Here is a 21,500-nt window from a genome sequence, read left to right on the forward strand (position 1 = left end):
AACAAGACTCGTCTTCTAAATGGGTCAGGCCTTGAGTAAGATTTTTTGGCCCAAACCCAGCCCAACCCGGATACATGTCTATTTAAATTTTGTTGGAAAACATATGTTTCAATATTTTTAATGTATTTTCAATTTGTTGAGAAACATTTGTTTTAATTTTTTTGTGTATTTGATATATTATATTTTTTAAATTTATTTTATATTATAAAATAAGTTTTTTTTAAAAATTAATACGGGCTAAGTTCGAGTTTAACATCTATAATCTAGGTTGAGCTTTAATAAAAATTTAGGTCCATTTTTTAGATCGGGCCAGACTTTAGCCTATCCATTGGGCCTAAAATTTTGTTAGGGTCCGATTCATGGACAAGCTAATTGAGATTTTCATTTTAATATATTTCAGGGTAGAGGTCCACTTACATACGTGCAAAACTAAAGTTATTTTGTACTCTTTCATATATCTTTTTATGATTAATATTTTAATATCAAACCATTGGAACTATCGATATAATTGTACTTGTCATGCATGTAAATTTTCGAATTGATCCAATATCTCTATCGTATCGATATACAATACTCAATATATTAATATATTTAATATTTTTTTACAAAGAACAAATAGTAGTGAATTTTAATTTATATCAAATTTGACATGTATGATCAATAATAATAAAATATTAAATTCAACGGTTAAATTATTAAAATATTATTTGTAGAAACATATACAAAATGGTGTAAAACTAAGTAGTTTTACATCGGTGTAAATGGATTCCTTATTAGAGGTGTTCATGGGTTGGGCCGGGTTCGGGCTGGGCCCATAAAAATTTTGGCCATCATACTAGGCCCGTGCCCGGCCCAAAATATGGGCTTAAAATTTTGTCCAGGATCGGCCCGAGAAAATATTCTTAGGCCCGACCCGGCCCATTTTTTTAAATAAACACCAATTTTTAAAAATAAAAATAAAAATAAAAAAAAGTATTTTAAAAATAAAAAAAATATTTTTTATTATATATTCGGGCCGGGCCGGGTCGGGCCGCCCGGCCCATGAACACCTTTATTCCTCATCTATATTTTATATAAAATATAATTTTATCCTTATTATATCGAGAGAGCTTATGTACGATTAAGATTAATTAAGTTTGAGTTTGAATATAAAAAATGATAAACCAGCTTAATCGATTCGAGTTTGAGTAGTTCGATTATGTCTTGAACTAAGCTCATACTTAAAAATTGATGTTCAAATGAGTTCGGGTATCAATATTCAAATTCCCAGTTGAGCTCGAGCTTACTAGTGTTCAAACTTGGCTCTATTACACTTCTACTCGTAACACGACTTAATATATACTATAGATTTTTAATTAGAACAACATTCTTTTAGAAAAGGAAAAAAAAATGGTATAAAAATTATTCTTAACTTAAATGCACATGATTTTCAAGGTAAATGTCTTTGGAAAGATCCGTCTATTATAAACATCTGATCAAATTAGTTCCACTACTATTAAATGAATAAACTCAGTCCCTATAGTTTTAAATAGAATCAAATGAAGTTAAATTAAAATAGAATTAATATTTACTATATAGCAAAGTTAATATTTTAAAGTTTTATAGTTCGCAATTCAAAAATATAAATTTCAAGATATTTTTAGATTTTTTTATATAGTAAAGATTAACTCTATTATAATTTGGACTTATTTGATTCTTTTAAACTGTATAAAAATTAAAATCCATTTAATAATAAAGGGACTAATTTGATCGAATCCTTATAATATAGGGACCTCCGAGACATTTTGACCAAAATCTAATATCATCGTTATCATATTAATAATTATTTTAATATTTTCACTTTACTAAAATAACTTATTTATTGCATATAAGACTCTTCGTTTTTATTTAAATTTGAGTTCAGAAACACGTATATATATATATAACCTTTCAGATTTCCGCCCAATATTATTTCCCCGCCAATATCCTAAACCCTCTTTCCCCATTTGATTCGCCGGTGAATATGTATCGTGGCCGCGGTCGTACCACTCGCGGCGGCCGGCCCTTCTATCGCGGAGGTTATTCCGATCAGAGTAGCAACCCCGTAAGTTCCTTCTCTAACTTTACCAATTACTCCTTTTTTTACCTTTTTTTTTGATAAATTACTGGAAAAAGGGTTTAGTTCTTAGTAATAATTGGAGGCGCTCAGGTTGCTAAGTTTGAAGAAATTTTCTTATTCAACGATATTAAATTTAATTTATATAATTAACATTTAATTATAAAAAAGTAGATTTATCGAGCATGTTTATCGTTGTTACAAAAGTATTAATAAACTTTAAAATTTTTTGGTTAATTATGAGTTTTTTTTTTATAATGGAATCTTTTGTTTTAACTACGAAATCATGATTTTTTTTTCTATGTATGGATGGTGCTAATGCTTTTGGCAGATTTTTTTGGTATTGATGTTTGGAATTAGGTCATAAGTGATGAAAAAGTGTTTTTTTTTTCTTCTTTTAAAATAACTTTGATTACTTAGGATTATGGAATGTCTGAAAGCCGAGGAAGGCGATCACCGTGGAGCGGGTCAAGGCATTCTAACCATGAGAATGCTGCCGTTTATAGGCCGAGAATGCCGTTGCCTGTCGGATCTGGATTACGAGGGCAAAATGATACACTTGAAACCCAAGGCACCTCAGATGCTTTATCTCATTGCTCGAGTTCTATGGGCTTAAACCCTAGTGTGGAAGGAGAAAAGATTGAACTTTCCTTAGTTGAGGTGACTGAGAGTTGTGCTGTATCTTTACTGCATCACGATCTTTCCCACAACGTTAACATCTCCGGCTCGGTAGACAAGTCTGAACCGTCCCAAGAAAGGAGTCCCCCCCAAAGTAGTTCAGGTATTGATGATTTGAATCAAGTCAAGTGCCAAGCTGTGATCGAGCCTTTTGACATTTGCTTGCCCAAAATCGGAACTCCCGTCATGCTTAAGCCGTCTTTGCTTGTAAAGAACAGAGAAAAGAGGAACGAAATCAAACGATCGGCAGAAGGTCAAATAGGAAATGTATTGAGACCCGGGATGGTGCTTCTAAAGAAATATCTGTCTTTAGGTGATCAGGTGAGGCTTGCCCTATATATGTTTTTAAAGAATTCTCTTGATAATTGCCACCATGCCTCCAATTTAATCATGCATCTTATTTTTATGTTAATGAGAGTCAGGTGCAAGTGTCGGTTACGACTTTGGGTCCATACATTAGAAATAGTGATTTCCCCATGTTGTGTAAAATCCGCACTGAAAAAATGGAAAAAAGAAAATTTTCTCCTATCAAGAACCTTTTTTGTAAAATCGCGTCTACTAATACAATAAGTTTCTATTCCAACACGGAGCCAAAAGGACAACATACAGGATGGGTAGAAGAAGTTGTGATGATTGGCTTGACCCATGCTCCGAAACCGTGGTATATAGGATAGAAAAGAATACACCAATCCTAAGGACCCATAAATAGGATTAATTATGGACCCAGGAGAAATTTTGAGTTGTGTTTAGTCTTTTATTTTTGTATTTAAGATCTTGTATATCTAGATAAAAATATATCTATCAAAATATAGACAATAGAATCGGCTCAATCCTTTTAGTAAAAGATTGGGCCGAGTTTAATTGCAATTAAACAAACCGATAGTAATTACTGGATTACAAAGTATCCATCGCTTCGAATTCAAACTTGATTTATCAAGCTGGTTTATCTAATTTATCCACTGCGTCGAATTTAAATTTGATTGCCTCTTATACTTCACAAGCAGCAGCTAGTTCAGGACTCTATTTGCTAGCCTCGCGGATAATGTATGGTCAGATTTTTTAAAAATTTCTTCTTTTTATGTATTTCGAGAGTCTTTAAGAGGTCATATCTTCATACCCCACATGCTGGACATAGGTGCTTTTAAGAAAAATGAAATGTCGAAGCAACATGGTCTTATTCAAGTAAAGCTTGTCTAAGCTACGGTTCTCATGGCTTTAATAACCATGATGGAACTTGCAGCAACCAAAGGTACCCGTATCAAACACTCGAGTCTAAGTAACCGAGGTTGTTGGTGTTTTCTATATGTTTTAAAGTGAATTCTTACCATGTTATAAAAAGTTGATTGCAACCGAGGCTTCAATCTCTGTTAATTTACTTTGCATCCTCGTATATGTGTCTAGGTCAAAATTGTAAGAGCTTGTCGAGCTCTGGGTTTGGGTTCAGGAGGTTTCTATCAACCAGGCTACCGTGATGGAGCGAAGTTGCATTTGAAAATGATGTGCCTTGGTAAAAACTGGGATCCTGAGACAGGTAATTATGGAGATCTTCGACCAATTGACCGTGCTGTTCCCCCTGGTATTCCTCGCGAATTCTTTCAGTTAGTTGAGAAGGTGATAAAAGATTCACATTCTCTTGTACAACTAAAGACCAAGGCTAGCCATGTAGAACACATTCTCCCATCGATGAAACCAAATATCTGTATTGTGAATTTCTACTCGGCAAGCGGTCGACTGGGTCTCCATCAGGTCTGCTCTTTTAAACCATTTTTTTATCGTAGAAAGTCCTTGCCGGTATCCAACTCTTTCAGTTTTAATCGAATCACAATGAGTTTTATTGTGCTGGACAATCATTTCTCTAGGATGGCTTAAATTTAATTTTACTCCCCCATTTGGAGTATATCCTTTCCATCTCGACTGAAAGCTCGGGTTGTGTTGTTTGCAGGATAAGGATGAAAGTCCGGAAAGTCTACATAAAGGATTACCTGTGATATCCTTTTCCATTGGCGATGCAGCAGAATTTTTATACAGTGACCAAAGGGAAGTCGACAAGGCTGAAAAGGTTGAACTTGAATCTGGTGATGTGCTTGTATTTGGTGGGAGCTCTAGACACATCTTTCATGGCGTGACTGCAATTAAGCAAAAAACTGCACCCGGGAGTCTCTTGGAGGAAACGAACCTCCGTCCAGGTCGTTTAAATCTAACTTTTAGAGAGTATTAAAATCCTGTATAGACATTTGAGCTACAATCAGTCTTTCTAGGTATGATCTTTTATGCAACCGACTCTTCTAATCTAAAAAGAAGAAATATCTAAGGTTATTTATCATGTGTGATTTCTGTATGAATTTGTGCCTAACGGTAAAAGAAACATGCTTCGGATACGTTGAATTGGACAGTTCTACGAGTTCAAGTCTTATTCCATGTTGATGATCTGCCATAATCTGAGACCCCATTTTTCTGATGCCCTGTTTTGGCAGCCAAATTTCAACAGCCATAACCAAAAAGCCTGTGTTTAGCCATGGTTTCTTGATTTGCATTGCACTCACCAGCCAGTCAACTATGACTCGAGCCTGAAAACCCTATCTGATTTGAGAACTTTCCCAAGCCGAACCTGAAAATGACCCGAGTCTAGAATGACTTGAACCAAGAGCCAAACCCCAAAAATGATCTGAAGATTTGACTTGAAAATCTTAAAAGATTCGATCCTGGAATGATCTAAACCTGAAATAGTTCAAAAAATTTGAAACCCAAATAGACCTAGCTCGACCTGCCCAATTGAGTTTTCGGCTTCTTTTTCTGCTTAATCGCACCTGTGTGACTGTGCATGGCTAGTCCCACATGCAACTGCATTTCACACAAGCAGTGTACCCAACAACAGATTTGATCATGTAAAGTCAACAATCCAACTGTCCAGCACAAACCCAAAAATAACCCGAAATGACCCAAACTAGAAATGTGAGATGGAGTGAGGGTATTAAACCGATCCTTTCAACCGGTTCATCTCACAAAAGCAATGTAGCCAAATAACAAACAGATTTCATGTGACAATATGCAACAACATTCACATTGAATTTAAGAGAAAGTTCTTTGGATTACAATCTAATTCATAAGAATCTAATTACCGGCACAAAGTACACACACATGAAAACTACACTTGAAGAAAAAAAACACTACCAATTCCAATACAAATCTAATGTCTTTTTTACTCTTTACCCACAAATAAACACACAGAAATCTAAAACCCTAATCAAATTCCAATTCTAAGAAACTTAATTACTACTATCACTATTGTTATTGTTGTTATTATTATTAGCTTTACTATGATGATTTCCAGAGTTGAAGATACCAACACCTTTTTTCCCTTGCTTCAATTGTGAAATCTCTAGTTGAGTCTTCATGAAAAACTGCATCCTCTGCAACTCAAGCTCCTTAGCAAATTTCATCCTTTGTTTCTCCATTTCGACCACTTGTTGAAGCTTTGCGGTCTCCGCTTGCTCGTAAGCTTCACCGAACCGTAATATCGCCTGAGTCAGTTCCTTAACTGAGTTCCCCCATTTTCTTCTTTTTTCACCTGCATTGACACTCTTATTATGAACCACCCTTCTTGCCCTTTTCCCGGTTGGAGGTGGCGGTAAACTATCGAACGAATCTGCATCATCGTCACCGTCATCATCGTCATCCTCGGAATCCATATCCACTGGACCTTGTTTCCTTTGATTCTTTAATACAACCATTCTTGGTTGCTTTTCTTGTTGTTGTTGTTGTTGTTGCTGCTGTTGTTGTTGTCGAACCTGAGAAACTCGAAATGGGTTCAAACTGGACCGGATCCCGACCGGAATCCCCATCGGTACTTTAGACAAAAAGTCAGCACTTCCACCACTACTACTACCACCACCACCGGAAACGGCCGCGGTAGTACTAGCAGAAACCTTCGCTGTTGGCCCTATAAGTTGATCCAATTTCTCAAAAAACACCCATTTACTCGGTCCACCACCGGCGGCAACCTTAGCTTTCTCTAACTTATACTTCTTCTTCACCGTATCGATTCGATTCTTACACTGTATATCTGTCTTAGGAGTTTTTGTATAATCCTCTCTGCTACTCACAATGTCTGCCACTTCTTTCCAATGTTTCTGCTTTAAATTCCCACGGCTGAGCTCCAAATACCTCTCTCCCCACGCGTCGATCAAAACCTCCGTGGCGCCTTCGCTCCAGCAGTCCTCCCTTCCACCGCCGTTGCTCTTCGGCTTCTGAGGCGGCGGAAGTGCCAGCACTATAGCCTTCTCGTGCTCATGCGGCTCATCCGTAGGTGGCGAATTTGGAGGAGGAGCAGCGGCTACCGTTACGGTTATACGACTATTGGACGCCGGTGACGGCGACGACGGCGATGAAGATCCGGTAGCGGCAACCGACGGGTACGATTGGATCTCTTCGTCTTCCTCCATTTGAGATCCAGAAAACTCGATGATTTCAGAGGAAAAAAAAGGAAAAAATTTAGGGTTTCGACGAGAATTTTTTTTTTTTGGCATTTTATTTTCGGTTTCATTTGTTTTTTTATTATCGGTTGACGGTACGGAAAGTAGAGTGGGGCGGGAAGGGAAATGACGGCGTCGGTGCAGGAGGCATTGCATAGGGACACGTGGATAGAGATGATGACGTGGAAGGATTTGATTGGTGGAATGTGGAGATCCCGTCACCGGCGTTAAATTTGGTAATATCGGTTTTGTTTTGAGCGTTCATTTTCCGATGGTGTACCGAAATTACCCTTTCTTTACCCAATTTGTAAATAGCTCTTTTGTTGGTCAACGTCAACACTCAAAGTCAAAATACATCATCTTTCTTTTTTTAAGTAGAAAAATAAAATATTAACAATAAAGTTTTTTTTGGTATAATGATAAATTTAACCCTAATCTTCACATATTTTGTTAATTTGACCCTTTATTCTTTTTTTAGTTAAATTTGACCCTTGAAAGGGCCAAATAAAACGTGATTTTTTTAGCGATATTGGAATGAAATTTTACGTAGCAATCTACTTATACTTCATGTCGACATGACACTATTTGTCTTACATGCAATATCACAAATAATTTAAAAATTATAAACATATTAAAAAATTAAAAAATATAAAAAGTTCGTAAAAAATTACAAAAAAAATGAGCTTAAAGTACACGTGGATTGTTACATGTGTATTATATAATTTATTATAATTTATATCACATAAAAATTTTATTTATAATAATATAAAATAGGGTAAATTATATTAGTAGTCACCTTGTTTTGTTTTTTTTTTTCATTTTTAGTAATTCAACTATGAAAAGTTACAAAATGGTCACTCAACTATTCAATTTTGTCTTTTCTGATCACTCAACTATCTTGGATTTTTGGGTGTTTCTATTTTTACGTTAGCCAGTTAATGACCAAAAAAGACAAAATTGAATAGTTGAGTGACAATTTTATGACTTTTTATAATTTGGTAACCAAAAAAAAATTTTACTAATAGTTGGGCAACCAAAAAAGAAACATAATTGGGTGACTTCTACCGTAATTTACCTTATAAAATATTATAATGTAAACATTAAAAAATACGTTAATTTGTTTATATATTAAAATTTTAATAAAATTATATATAATTATTAAAGATCAAAATAAAAATAGCACAAATTATTTTAATTTTTTTAAATACGATGGACTTATAATAAAGTAAAATTTAAAATTAGTATTTTTGATTGAACCGAGCTTAACTAAATATAAATTGAAAATTCTATCATACGTGCATGCTTGTGGAAACCATGTATTTAGAACATATGGATACGTTTATAAATAACATACAATAAACAATGAAATGTAATGTTTTTAACTAATAATAATAACACATATGCAATACGCATTTAAATTACAATTAAAAATAGTTTAAATTGCTAGTAAAAGGAAAGTTAAACAGGTAAATATCATCATTGTCATTTTTCTTGAATTGGAATCGAGTTGACTTGTGATACTAACTCAAATAAAATTATAGCATACCGACAATGTGGGTGAAAATATTTATTAAGAACTCATATATAAATCAAATCTTACTTTAGTTGAAATAGCAAAGTCGAGAAAGTATGGGCACGTTTGGTTCGCTGTATTGGATTAGAGGTGTAATGGAATAGATGTGTAATAGCAAATCAACAGTTTGGTTGAATGTAATGGAATAGAGGCGTAATAGTAATCTTGTGTTTGGTTGAATGGAATAGAGGTGTAATAGCATAATAGAAAAACTAAAATGACTAGAATACCCTTAGCATAAATTTATTTTGGTAAATGATTATTGTTATTTAAATTTTAATAAGATTATTAATATCAATAATAAATAATTTAATCATATTTAAACATAATTATTATTAAATATATTATAATTAAAATATATAATTTAATAAAATTCTTAATAATCGATATTCTTATATGAATTTACTCAAATCATAATATATGATACTATAAAATATAAATTAACATAATTATTATTAAATATATTATAATTAAAATATATAATTTAATAAAATTCTTAATAATCAATATTCTTATATGAAATTACTCAAATCATAATATATGATACTATAAAATATAAATTAACATAATTATTATTAAATATATTATAATTAAAATATATAATTTAATAAAATTCTTAATAATCAATATTCTTATATGAATTTACTCAAATCATAATATATGATACTATAAAATATAAATTAACATAATAATTATTAAATATATTATAATTAAAATATCACAGAGCTTTTTCACTTAGCGTGCGGTTTGTTTATTCTTTGCACAAGCATCGTGATGTCAAGCTCTCAATGTGACGATAAGGACAAGTTAATGAGTTACATCTCGACCTAGAACCCCCAAAATCATGTCATCAACTCGATAGTTTAAAATTTTTACAATTTGATCCTTATTCAATCTTAAATTATCTATTGAGCTTCCGTAAACTTGTACAAGTCTCGCATACGATTGTATAACATGATAAAATGATATTTTGAACTTTATAATATGTACTAATTGTTAAATTGAATTGAAATTGATCATAATTGTTCTGACAACAAGTATGATATCCCATAACTCGAATTCGACAATCGAGTTGGGTATAGAATGTTACAAATCTATAATGTGGGCAGTTTATTATTCACATTCATTGTCGGAACATTTCCACCGTTACCTAGATTAGGTACATTATCTGAAAAAGTAGGCCTCAGATCTGTTGTTTGAGAAACTGGGGAAGATTCCCTAGTCGCATCACCCTGTGTTAATCCAATTGCTTTCACGTCCTAAACATGATCCAAGGGAAAACTTTTAAAATTCTATGACTTGTGCAATATACCCGAGCTTAGAAAAATCCAAAACCCTGATAATATAAAAGAGATACAAAAATAATGCCCAAAAATGGAGCAGTTAAGAAGACCATTAATTTTGGTCTTGAGAAATATAATCAACTATTATCTATGAGAAATACCTGATACAGTTGTGGACCATTGTCATCGTATCCAGCAACCAGTAGAGACACACCAAAAGGCCTTACACCACTACAAAGAAAAAGAAAGATATTCAAACTTACCATCAAAGCAAGAGGATTGCACAATTTAGCATTTCCACTTTTTTGGTCCAATTCAAATGGACTCAAAACATAGCAGCAAGGCCATGGATCATAAGGCATGTGAAAAATAGTGATCTACAACATTGCCATTTTTCTCTGAAGTTCCCTTCTCATATTCCACTTTCAGCTCCGAGATAATGCAAAAATATTAAGGCCAAAATATTAACTTTGATCAATAGAACAGACCAAAGCTACAATACCATGATTTGATCTGACATAATTATTTCCCAGATGCACATAGGTTAGAAATTAAGTAAATTAAGCGTCATTAAGAGCCATCAATACCTTATACAATCTATGATACTGTTCTGCCTGCTTTCTACTTTTCCAAATCAAAACTCGAAAATCAAGGCCCATACCACTGCAGAACAATATGAAGATTTATGTGAATCTATATATCAAGAAATATAGAAGTTATATTAGCAGCAAAGAACTATATTAAAACATAGAAATGGTGATGAGCTACTTACTTAGTAGCCTAGTAATCAAACCTACGTATTTTGAAAGAAACACATTTCACCTTTCTACATGCCTAACCGTCTTTCAAAATCAAAAGCACAGTCTCCTTTCTTTTGTTGGATATAGCAATACGTGGCACAAAATAATAAACCATAAAAAAACTATATTACATGGTTAACAACTTACGAACTTCCTTACAAAAAACCATAACAAGACAAAGAAGATCATAAATAAAAATTCTCGACAAATAGGATATGAGTAAATGAATTCTTCATATATCAATCAAGGCATAGAACAAAAAGTAAAGGAAGGAAAGCTTTTTAAAAAAGGAATAAATTCCATGAAACAAAAAATGGTCATGTACTGGATAGTCGATATTTAGAAAATGAGTATTCTACGATAGACCAACTTATGAAATGTGAAGTTAGTAACTTAGGGGCTCCTTTTGAACTCCCTGTTTGGTAAGTCAACAATGTCATAGATGCACATGAACTGGTACTTGCTCAAGACATTGGCGAAACACAGAGATAATTGCAGATTTAATTTTCAAGCAGTTTAATGCAATATCACTACATCAAAACAGGTTTTTAGCGGCGCTTTTTTAGGCCTTTAGCGGCGCTTTTTAGCGCCGAGAAACCTTTAGCGGCTCTTTGCTAAGCGCCGCAACAGAAGCCGCTAAAGATTGCGCCGCTAAAGGTGTTGGTCTATAGCGACGCTTATATCAAAAACGCCGCTGAAGAATAGGAGCTTTTGCGGCGCTTTAGTAGAAGCGCCGCTGAAGACTAATACATTTAGCGGCGTTTTTGGTAAAAGCGCCGCTATAGATCAAGGTCTTTAGTGGCATTTTTGCGCTAAGCGCCGCTATAGATCAGGGTCTTTAGCAGCGTTTTTGGTAAAAGTGCCGCTATAGATCAGAGTCTTTAGTGGCGTTTTTGCGCAAAGCGCCGCTATAGATCAGGGTCTTTATCGGCGCTTTTACTAAAAACGCCGCAATAGACCATGCTCTATAGCGGTGCTTCGGTCACAAACGCCACTAAAGACCCTGATCTATAGCGGCGCTTTTTACCAAAAACGCCGCTAAAGACCAACACCTTTAGTGGCTTTTTTTTAAAAACGCCACTAAATTTGGTAGATTTGTAAAATAAATTTTTATATATTTTCAGCCCTCCTGTAAAAAACAAATCAGAAGAAATCATATCTAAACCAGCCAAAAGTAATAAATCTATATATTAAACAAATAATATAATAAATATCCATAAATATAATAAAATTCGTATTATTCTTACAAAAATGTTAAAACTTAAAATGATAATTCAAAGTCAAAATTGAAGTATATTTACACGATAGTCTAAGGCAGTGGTTGCATGATCATTGAAACATCTTCATCATACTGGGCTGCTGCTGGAGTTCATCGAACTTTGACGCCGCTCGCTTCCCTCATTGCACCTCTACTTCCTCGCTTTAGCCTCTGCTTCCCTCATTGCAATTGTACTTCTCTCGCCGCTTCGCTTTCTTCTTGCCTTGATCCGCTCTAAGTCTCATGGAGTTCTTCATACTTTCGTTGAACCTCAGCTTCTCTCGCTGCTGCATCCGCTTTAAGTTGTAGCTGGAGTTCTTCATATCTTCTTTGAACATCAACTTCTCTCGATGTTGCCTCCGCTTTAAGTTGTGTAATTTGCTCACCGTTGTCGCTTGCATCCGAGCCATCCGATCTCTTAACCTCGAACTTGACATTTCGACTCTCAAGGCATATATTGTTGCGAGCTAGATCCAAAATATTGGGATGGGTTAACAAAAGATCCTTGAAATCGAACCCGACCATACCTTTCAGGACCCAAAACTTCAGTGATAATCCGGTTATCAATGTCGTCAATATGAACAGAACTATCACTGGAAGCAATCGCTTCGTACTCCACCTTTTTATCCTTCAATTTTTCCTAAAAAATAAATAATATAGTTAGGAACGCAATATATATTAAAAAACCGAATGCAACATAACTTAACAATATTTGCATTACAATAAATGAAATAAATAATTAGAAAGTAAACACTATAAATAATTAAAACAAGTGAAATTGTATTAAGCAAACGTACCATAATTTTTGCAGCTTCAGGAGTCATAGGGTTTCCATCTTTCTTCCTATGTGTAATGTCAAAAAGTTGAAGTCGTCCAACTTTTTGACCGGACGACAGTTCCTACAATACAATAGTAAAAATATTAATTGATAGAAAGTAATAAATATATGCCAATATTAAAAAATTCAAAATACCTCTGCATGAGCTACACACGCAAAACTTTTCGACCCAGCTATGTGAGTGAATTTTTGTTGCTGCCTACTTTGTTTTCCAACTTGTTCACGATCCTACATTATGAAATTATTAGTACGTTAATTAGGAAATACTATACACCAAAATAATTACAAAATTTTATAAGGGACACATACCTCTCCTTTCTTCGAAGTCCAAAATCTAACGACCTCTTCCCACTGGTACCTCAACATTCCCGGCGGGACATTTTGTAATCTCTCGTCGAGTGTTGTTTTTGTCTTAAAATATACTTTCTTTAAAGTGCTCTTATGGTCTCTCCATCTTTTCCCCAATGCCTTCTTTACATAAGTATCGGAGACCTCTAGAGCAAATCTCGCCTACAAAAAACACAACTTAAGAAATTAATCGTAAACGAAACTTAAACCCAAGTTTTATAAATGACATAATACACGTTTTGTTACCTTAATGTTATCGAGAGCTTGGTTCTTGTTACTCTCGGGCACTTTATGCCATGACTCGAAGTTAATTGGCAACATATTTGCATTCCGTGCTAGAATGCCCATGTATCCTCGCTAAAAGGCGGGCTTCGATCCAACAGTGACCAAAGCTATTATCGGATACTTGGACACGCCGATTGGATCTAGGTCGATAAATCGCTCAAGATCAGACGTCCACGAACTCTCGCGTCCCACCAGTTTCATCTGAAAAATAAAAGTATTGTAATATACGAAATTACAAAAAAACAAACAAGAATTCAACACACGTGTAAATTAAATGTTAAATTACTTTGATCTTCTATAGGTTCCTCAGGTGTAACCGGAACATTCGAAGATCCAATAGCAGTCTGTTGTTCAAGGTCTTTGTTTGTTTCCACGAGTTTGGAGTACCTTGAACAATGCGGTGCGATCGCACTTTTCTTCTAGGCATTTTATCTGCAATACAAATAAATTAGTTCAAAACTTAGTATACAATTACAACAATAATGTCACATATAAAATAGTTGAAATATCATCATTCGTAAATATATACATACATATTCGTAAAAACTTACTACATTATAAATCGTAAATATCTTCATCCGTATCCTGGCAGACCCATCCAAATTGTGTACTAGTACTAGGGATGTTTTCGTATAAGTTCTGTTCTGGAAATGGTAAAGTTTGTGTTCTGTCGTCAATGTCATCTCTACTTCCACTGCCCATGTCAAACAAGTCTCTAGGGATGTTACGAGTACAACGTACCAACCCTCATCGATTGGATCTTTTAAGTAAAAACTTGTTTGACTTGAGAAGGAAATACATACTGACTCATCAATCGGTTGTTGTCTGTGTGAATCAATCGAGTGAAGTTTACCATTGTGAAACCAAATTGATCTTGCTTGATTCCACGTGCAGATTAACATCCGCCCAATCACCTCGAAATAAGACAACTTTCCATTTGCCGTAGTAATCCAACTCAACTATGTCAAGAAGAAGTCCAAAATATTCCACATTTCCTCAACAGGATTATTGTCCCTAGCACTAGCATAACTTGTAATTGAGGAATTAACAACTATTCCACAATTTTGCGTTCTCCTCAATCTCTCGCGATATTTTGTATGAAATCGAATCCGTTTATGAGGAATGCACTATATTTTTAACCACCGATTTGGACCTTGGGAAAGCCATTTAACTTCGTCGGTGACGTTCTTCCCACTCCAAACCTATTGAATGGAAAGTAAACTGAGTAATTAAAATTGTGAGTGCTCAAATATTATTATTTTTCGGTGAAAGAGGCCATTTACATACCGTTTGGCTTAACCATTCATGAAAAGATTCTGTAAACAACTTATTGATATCTCGATGTTGTGTTCTTTGGGAGCGCGAACGAGATCTCAATATTTGTTTGTACTCACTATGTTAAAAAAATGTTCAGTTTGTTAGACTATAAACAATTTTTAAATGATGAATATTTATCAAATTTCTAGAACTTACTTGCGTAAAGGTTCCATTGATTCGTGGTGAAACAGAACATATCGATGTGCTTGTACCCACGATAAATCATCTAATTCTGCAATTTCAACTTTACCGATTGGTTCTCCAAAACTTTGGAACAAATAATTGTCCGCAAAGTTATGATCCGTGAGTCCAACATTTCTATTTGGTCTGTTCAACCGTGTTTCAACATCTTCCAAATATCTTGAACAGAAGGTCATACATTCTTCTGCCAAGTAGCCTTCAGCAATCGATCCTTCCGGATAACGCTTGTTGCGGCAATAAGACTTTAATTTGGATAGGAACCTAAACACGATATACAATATTATCAAAAGTTGTAACTAAAGGCATATAGGTGAATTAAGGAAAATTTTAAAAATTGTAATTAACACATTTCTATGGGATACATCCATCGATAGAAAACGGGTCCGCCAAGAATTGCTTCACGCGGGAGATGGATTATCAAGTGAACCATAATAGTGAAGAAGGAAGGTGGGAAGATTTTCTCCATGTTGCATAAAGTTAAAGCGGCTCGATCCTCGCATCTTTCGAAGTTCTTGAACATCCAAAACTTTGCCACAAATGGCTTTCATTATATTGGATAGTTCAATTATAGAAGACGTCACCTTCTTCGAAATACAACATCGTAGAGCAACTGGAAGTAAATCTTGCATCAAGATGTGATAGTCATGTGATTTTAGCGAATATAGTCTTCGATCTTTAACACTAACGCATCGAGATATATTTGATGCATACGCATCTGGAACCTTTATATCCTTCAACACCATGCAGAACACTTCTTTCTCTGTCTTCGACATTGAGAAAATAGAAGGCGGTAACCGATATTTACCATTCGGAAGTGGATTCGGATGAAGATCAGGTCGAATTCCCATCTGAACTAAATCAAGTCGACTCTGAAGATTGTCTTTTGATTTTCCGTCTACATTCAAAATTGTACAGACAATGTTCTCGCAGACATTTTTCTCAATATGCATAACATCAAGATTGTGTCGTAAAAGGTGGTGCTCCCAATAAGGCAACTCAAAAAAATACTTCTTTTCTTCCACAAGTCCGCCTCATTAGGATCATCCTCTTCATCGGAGTTATCATCAGCTTCATCATTTGATCTTCTATTTCTCTGCGTGTTTGCCGGTTGATTCATCTTCCCATAACTGAAATTCATATCTTCCAACATTAACAAGATTTCAGATCCACTTGTCTGCGAAGGAGCTTCTCTGAACTCTTCAGTACCGTCAAATGCCGAACTCTGAAATCTAAATCTATGAATTTCCGGTAACCACCGACGATGCCCCATGTAAGAGAACTTCTTCCCATTGTATAACCATTGCGAACATGTTTATGCAAAGACAACAAGGGCATGCATAACGACCCTTGGTACTCCAACCGGATAAATTGGCATAAGCGGGAAGTCATTAATGGTCCACATCAAAGCGCACGTAAATTGAAGTTCTCCTTTCAAAGACATCGTATGTCTCGACACCACCCATAATTGTTTTAACTCTTCAATAAGTGGTCGTAAATAAATGTCGATATCATTCCGGGCCCTTTCTCTCCGTGGATAATCATAGACAAGATAAGGAAGATTGCTTCATGCAAGTCCACGGAGGCAGATTGTAAGGAACAAGCACTACTGGCCAAGTACTGTATGCAGTACTCATGATCTTGTAAGGATTAAATCCATCAGATGCTAGGCCAAGCCTCACACTCCTTAGATCGCTTGCAAAGCTTGAAAATTTATTGTCAAATGATTTCCAAGCCAAAGAATCTGCCGGATGCCTTAATAATCCATCATCGGTTCGTCCTTCATGGTGCCACGTCATTGAATTCGCTGTCTTCGACGACATGAAAAGCCTTTGAAGCCTTGGTATCAGCGGAAAATACCGCAAAATCTTGATCGGCTTCTTTCTTGGCTGTGCATCATTTTCATCGTCGTTCCCATCTTCTGTGTTTCTATTTATCCAACGGGATTCGCCGCATACATGACAGCACTGTTGGTTTCTCCGATCGCCCCAATACAACATGCAATCATTCGGGCAACTATGGATTTTGTTGTACCCAAGACCTAAGTCTTTTATAATTTTCTTCATATCTTTGCAAGACTGAGGGATTTTTGCAAACGGAAACATTTCTCTCAAAAACTCTAACAGCATTGTCAATGAGTTCCCGGTCCACCCTCCCAAACATTTTAACTGGAAAAGACGAATGCAGAATGACATTTTTGAAAATTTCAATCCCTCATATAGTTCTTCGTTCATCTCATTAAGTAGCGCGTAGAACTTTGCCGCTTCTCCATTCGGCTCTTCATGATGCACACTTCTTCCGGGTTGGTCACCAAACATTTGAACGAGATTACAATCATCGGATGGCGAAAGTCGGGTGGGAACATTGTAAACCATGACTCGAATATTAAATGCTTCACGCAACATCCCTTCCATGTCATCCCTCTAATGATGATGGTAGGCACTACTATCATAAGATACATCCATCCTTGAAGAGGAAGTACTAGGCGGGCATTCTCCATGAAAAACCATTGTTTATAACCACGAACAAACCCATCAACAATTAGATGCTCGTATACAACTTCACGATAATGCCGGTTTATGTTGACACACTTCTTACACGGGCAAAGAATCATGTTCTCTTGGCTTGCATATTGAAATGCAAAATCTAGAAAAGTTTGTACTCCATTTCGTAACCGTAAACACCCTTGACAAATTCATCCAAGACCGGTCCATTTCTTATTTCTTGAAGCCTAATCTTGAGAATAAATTGCACGGGTTTAGGATTTAGGAATAAGTATAACTAAGCTACGTAAGCTATGTATTTTGTAAGTTATTTATTATGAAAATTATGTAAGTTGTGTATTAGTCAAATTATGCTATGTAAGTTATGTATGTCGTATAAGTTATGTAAGTTGTAAGTTATGTAAGTTATTTATTATGAAAATTAAGTAAGTTATGTAATTTACGAATAATTAAAAATTGTAAGTTATGTAAGTTGTAAGTTATGTATAACATTAATTAACTAAGTTATGTAATTTATGTATAATCTTGAGTAATTAATTAAGTTATGTAATTTATGTATATTAACTAATTAAGTTATGTAATTTATGAATAATTAAAAAATGTAAGTTATGTAAGTTATTTAAGTTGTAAGTTATGTAAGTTGTAAGTTATATGTATAATATTAATTGCAATTTTTGTAATTTATGTATCATATTAATGTAAGTTATGTAACTTATGTATATTAATTAATTAAGTTATGTAATTTATGTATAATATTAATGTAATTTATGTATGTTAATTAATTAAGTTATGTAACTTATGTATATTAATTAACTAAGTTATGTAACTTATGTATATTAATTAATTAAGTTATGTAATTTATGTATCATATTAATGTAATTTATGTATCATATTATGTATTATGTAAGTTATTTAAATTATTTAAGTTGTGTAAGTTGTGTAAGATATTTAAGTTATGTAAGTTTTGTATTATGTAAGTTATGTATGCTATGTATAATGTAAGTCCATATGTTATTATATAAGTTATGAAAGTTTAAATATAAGCTTGTAGATAACGTATGTAAGTTAATATGTAAGCAATGTATTATGTAAGTTTATATAAAATTTTATATAAGTTATGTATTATGTAAGGAAATGCAATATAAGTTTGAGTAAGTTATGAATGTAAGTTATTTAAATTATTTAAGTTGTGTATGATATAAGTCATGTAGGCTATGTGTTATGTATGTAAATTATGATTTATAAACGCTTTAAATTTTTCAAATATATCAATATAATTTTAATTATTCATTATGTAAGTTAAGATCGATAATTAGTCATTATGTAAGTTAAGATCGATAATTATTCATTAATTTGAAGTAAAATTTATAATTGCAACACAATATCGAAATCGATGATTTATAAACGCTAAACCGATAAAACGATTAGCCCATAATTTATTCAATTACTGAAATATATAAATTTGTTTAAGAGTTGTATTCCAAATTTTAATAGTTTAAAACAAAGTGATCTTTGCGAATATCTTGAGCAGAAAATTTAGACATCAAAAATGTAATAAGATGCAAAGTAAAATGCAAATTTAGCTAAAATGGTAATTAAAACTCCCATACAAAATGAAATATAATAATTAAACTATACAACTAAAATATAATAACATATAAAACTTAGTATACAATTTGACTTTTTTATAAGAAACCTAAATAGAGAAAAATAGGAATAAATACCTTAAATCCACTCAATTCAAGCAAATCTCGGAAAAAAAAGATGAAATACATTAGTACATACCGAAAAAACATAAGTAATTAAAGCCAAAAACTTAAAAAACCGAAAAAATATATATGAAGATATGTTGAAACATGACAGTGAATTAGATGATATTAGAGGTTTAAAAGTGAACATATATATATGTTCCCAAAATAACATGACAGAAAAACAATCCATTAAATCCATTAAACTAACAGCAATAGTCTACCTACTTGTCTAATGATTCCCCATCATCTAATGATTCCTACATTGATACTACATTATAATCAAATTAGAATCAAACTTGTCTTCCATGTCGTCCATGTGTTGAAATGCCTCAATTAATCTGCGTTTTTGGTGTGGAAGTTTTATTAACCAAGTTTTTCGATTTGCAGATAAAGGGAAAAGCACTAAAGTTATTGTTATTACAGCAGTAATTATGGGTATATATAGTAACCATTATGATTATTATGCTATTCTTATGATGTTGGATGGCTAAAAGAAGAGGTAATATCTCTATCTTTTTTTTATTGGTTATTAAGATATTCAAACTCAACTCCATTACTCTGTTTGAAAATGATTGAACATGTTTGAGATTTTGCTTTTTAATTAGGTAACTCTGAATTCAGTGTATCTCTAATTTAGCAATTTGCATCTCAGGAAGGAAACAAAAACAGAAACAAATCAAACAACAACTCAACAAAGGAAATGCAATGACAAAATTTTCTAGTGAAAATGTGGGAGAAAAATCAATGGGAGTTAAACTCCAGCAGCTGCGGCTATTCAAATTCGAAGAACTCGCCATTGCGACGAGCAACTTTGATCACTCAAAAAAGCTAGGGCAGGGTGGTTTCGGTCCAGTTTATAGGGTAATTAATAATGGCGATTTCCAGCTAATCCAGAGTCAGTGAAATGACATTTTTCTTTTTGCAATCAAGTCTTGCGAGCTGAATATTGTGTGCAGGGAATACTACATTGATATCACATCACCCCATCTTTAAAAAGAAATAAGTCACAGCAAACAGCAAATTATTTGGCAATTGGATGATGAGAAATCATTACTGGGTTAAAACAGGTCAAATTCACACCAAAGAAATAAAACACGTCAAATTCACACCAAAATCTAACCATCATATTCTTCACCTGAAATCATTAGTGGGTTAAAACCATTCTAATTAAATCTGGAAAAGAAAACGGAGGCAATTGGGTGATGAGAAATAATTAATTTGGCATTTTGTAGCCTTTTATAAACCAAAAATACAAATTGAGTTTTGGCAGAAAGAACTGTAAATCAAAGTCTAAAACTTGTTAATCACTCTATTATTCTCCTTCACTCTTATACTTATTTGTCTAGCTATTGAGAATGCATGTCTCATTCATGTATTCGACAATGTTTTCAATACAACATGGACAGATTCAATTCAAGCCATCGACACCATTGCCTTACCTTTGCCTTGCCTTGTTCTTGTTCTTGTTCTTGCCTTGTTCCAGTTCAAACAAATTCCGCTTTTTTCTTTTGTAAAAGAGAAAGAAGGGATGGCGAAGACATGAGTAAAAATCAGGAACATTCAAACACAGTTCCAAGACGACAGACGGCTTACCTATTCCCCATCATCTAATGATTCCCCAGAAATTATGTTGTTTAATCGAAACCCTAAAACCCCAAAAATTTAATCGAAACAGAACTGGATGTGCTTACCTATTCAATCGACAAATCTCGCAGCTGTGCCCATCGTCTTTCAAGATCGACTCCGACCACCTTTCTTCCCTTTCTATTTTTCCTGATAAGTTTTTACACACTTCTCTCTGTAATTTCGACACTTAGAAAATTTTGTTAAGGGTTCAGAATCGGAGGACGGAGGCGAGAGATGTAAGTGAATTTGTCCATTGATTTAAACAGCGTCGTTTAAGTTAAGTTATAAGTTTTTGCGGCGCTTCCTATAAAACGCCACAATAGAATCGATTCCTAATTCACGAGCACGCCAGTATATTGTAATAATTGTGGCGTTTTGACTAAAACGCCAGTAAGGATACCTTTTATGCATTTTTATATAGAAACGCCGCTAAAACTCTCATTTTCTTTTTGTCTTACTTTTAAATAATTAATT

The 21,500-nt window shown here is 34.0% G+C and overlaps 2 protein-coding genes across 2 annotated transcripts; one reads left to right on the forward strand and one right to left on the reverse strand.

The window, feature by feature from the left end:
- Positions 1-1,895: 1,895 nt before the first annotated feature.
- LOC105772867 (uncharacterized) lies at positions 1,896-5,184 on the forward strand. Its single transcript, XM_012594345.2, has 4 exons — positions 1,896-2,083; positions 2,516-3,094; positions 4,175-4,519; positions 4,716-5,184. Exons 1-4 carry the CDS (start codon positions 2,003-2,005, stop codon positions 4,989-4,991), a joined length of 1,281 nt encoding a protein of 426 aa, XP_012449799.1. The 5' UTR covers positions 1,896-2,002; the 3' UTR covers positions 4,992-5,184.
- Positions 5,185-5,805: 621 nt separating this feature from the next.
- Positions 5,806-7,526, reverse strand: LOC105772866 (trihelix transcription factor ASIL2). Its single transcript, XM_012594344.2, has one exon. The coding sequence runs from the start codon at positions 7,399-7,401 to the stop codon at positions 6,040-6,042; it is 1,362 nt and encodes a 453-aa protein (XP_012449798.1). The 5' UTR covers positions 7,402-7,526; the 3' UTR covers positions 5,806-6,039.
- Positions 7,527-21,500: the final 13,974 nt, after the last annotated feature.

Source organism: Gossypium raimondii, chromosome 6 (assembly GCF_025698545.1).
Source record: "Gossypium raimondii isolate GPD5lz chromosome 6, ASM2569854v1, whole genome shotgun sequence".
In the NCBI taxonomy this organism is placed as follows: domain Eukaryota; kingdom Viridiplantae; phylum Streptophyta; class Magnoliopsida; order Malvales; family Malvaceae; genus Gossypium; species Gossypium raimondii.